The sequence below is a fragment of the Babylonia areolata genome, chromosome 20, assembly GCF_041734735.1.
Source record: "Babylonia areolata isolate BAREFJ2019XMU chromosome 20, ASM4173473v1, whole genome shotgun sequence".
In the NCBI taxonomy this organism is placed as follows: Eukaryota; Metazoa; Mollusca; class Gastropoda; order Neogastropoda; family Buccinidae; genus Babylonia; species Babylonia areolata.
Genome location: NC_134895.1, coordinates 48,822,686 through 48,825,185, shown reverse-complemented (window position 1 = coordinate 48,825,185; position 2,500 = coordinate 48,822,686). Strand labels below are relative to the sequence as shown.

The 2,500-nt window shown below is 43.8% G+C and overlaps 1 protein-coding gene across 1 annotated transcript in view; it reads right to left on the bottom strand.

Annotated features, from left to right (window-relative positions):
• LOC143294638 (uncharacterized) overlaps positions 1–2,398 on the bottom strand; it is a 20,298-nt gene extending 17,900 nt beyond the window's left edge. Inside the window, exon 1 of the mRNA XM_076606015.1 lies at positions 2,378–2,398. Within this exon, the coding sequence (XP_076462130.1) occupies positions 2,378–2,398 (21 nt within the window). The remainder of the gene's footprint in view (positions 1–2,377) is intronic.
• Between the last annotated feature and the right edge of the window lie 102 nt (positions 2,399–2,500).

Below are 2,500 nucleotides of genomic sequence, written 5' to 3'. Positions count from 1 at the left end.
TCATCATAATCACTGTCACCGCTGCATGCCATCACCACCACCACCATTACTACTACTACTACCATCATCATCATCATCATCATCATCATCACCACCACCACCACCACCACCACCACCATCATCACCATAATCATCGTTGACATCATCACAGTGACTGTCACCACTGCATGCCACCACTACTACTACAATCATCATCATTATCATCGTCTTCGTCGTCGTCGTCAACATCATCATCATCATCATCGTCATCGTCCTCGTCGTCGTGAACATAATCATCAACAACATCATCTTTGTCGTCGTTGTAACCGTCGTCAATGTCGTGGTTGTCTTCGTTAGCCGCAGTACTTATTATTCAACAAAGGACAATGGTTACCGATTTTATAGTGAACTTATCATTGATTCTGGAACACATCAATATGATTATTTTACACAGACAATGGACCGATTCCATATTGTGCCATTAACAACACTGGGACACCTCAATATGGTAATTCAACAAAGGACAAAGAACCGATTCCATATTCTGTCATTAACAACACTGAAACACCTCAATATGGTAATTCAACAAAGGACAAAGGACCGATTCCATATTGTGCCATTAACAACACAGGAACACCTCAATATGGTAATTCAACAAAGGACAAAGAACCGATTCCATATTGTGCCATTAACAATAGAGGAACACCTCAGTTTGATTATTTCACAAAGAACCTATTTCATACTGCGTCATCAACAACGCTGGAACATCCACAAATGATTATTTAAGAAAGAACCGATTCCATAATAGTGTCACTAGCAATAATAAATCACCTCAATATGATTTTGAATGAGGAAAAAGAATTGGTTCCACATTGTGTCATCAACAATATAGACACACTTTCAATATAATTACCCAATGAAGAACTGACTCCACGTTGTGTCACAAACAATAATGGAACACCTCAATACGATCATTTAACAAAGAACAAAGAACCGATTCCAAATTGTGTCACTCGCCTGACAATACTGTTTTTTGCTCTTTTTTTTAAAAGCTCGGCTGGGAAATAGATTTGCGCTTGTTTTGCCGTTCTTGTCTGTCTTCCTCTGTTTGCCCCCCCCCCCCCCCATTCCCACCGCACCTCCCCTTCCCCCCTCCTCCCCCCCCGCCCCTTCCTGTGTGTGTGTGTGTGTGTGTGTGTGTGTGTGTGTGTGTGTGTGTGTGTGTGTGTGTGTGTGTGTGTATCTCTCATGGTCCGATTACATTTTGTTGTTATGTAAAAACATAGCAAAAAAAAAAAAAAAAAAAAAAAAAGAGTGTAAGAACTGAATAAAATAGTTCCTAAATGTTCATTCTATAAAAAAAAAGTTCTTTAACGCATACATATAACCTCCTGTTTAATCATACACCAACTTTATGGCATTCTGTAAGTGAAACTATTCTCAAGCTACTGTCTAGTCTTCACAAACTGAAATCAGTTCTCCTGAAATCTTCCACGTCGTCACCTGAAGACTACTGTGTGTTGATTATTCTTCCGTTCAAATGGAAATCAAAATACAGTAAAGCAGTTATATTGAAAATCGTATCTTGTTTTGCCAATCCCTCTACTGTAAGTAAACTTCAAAATACAATTGCCACTTCCATAAGATTATGTTACCCCATCCGAGAATTGATCTTTTTAAAATGGAGTCTCCTATTTCAAGAAGTGGTGTTATCATGGCATGTCATTTTAGCCCTTCTCCGTGTTCAAACTAGTCTCAGTGTCTTAAAAGAATGTACCAGTCAGAACTCATGACAGAATTTATTAACACAAAGTCTTAAACATTATCTTTCTCTCTCTCTCTCTTCTCTCTCTCTCTCTCTCTCTCTTCACACACACACACACACACACACACACACACACACACACACACACACGTCCTTCCCAATTTCTTCATGTCGACGTGAACTCCCCCCCCCCCCTCCCTCAACCACCCGTACCCCTACCTTTTTCTCTCCCACTTCCCGACCCCGGGATACGCGCGCGCGCGCGCGCGCGCGCGCGCGCGCGCGCGCGTGTGTGTGTGTGTGTGTGTGTGTGTGTGTGTGTGTGTGTGTGCGCGCGCGCATGAGTGAATGCATGCGTATGTATAAGTATACATGTGTGTATGCGTGTGTGTGCTTGTGTGTGTGTGTGTGTGTGTGTGTGTGTGTGTATACATGTGTGTGTGTGCTCGTGTGTGCGCTCGCGCGCGTGCGCGTGAGCAGCTTTTCCTTCTCCTCTCTCTCTCTCTCTTTCTCACACATACACACACACACACACACATACACACACACCTTCCTCTCCCTCCTTCCCCTGTGTCTCCTGTGTGTGTGACCCCCCTCCCCCACCCCGCACTCCCCTCCCTCACACACACCCACTCCCCTCCAATCCCCCGCCATTGTCCTCAGACTCTAATCTGACGGGCGCAATAGCCGAGCGGTTAAAGCGTTGGACTTTTCAATCTGAGAGTCCTGGGTTCGAATCACGGTAACGGCGCCTGG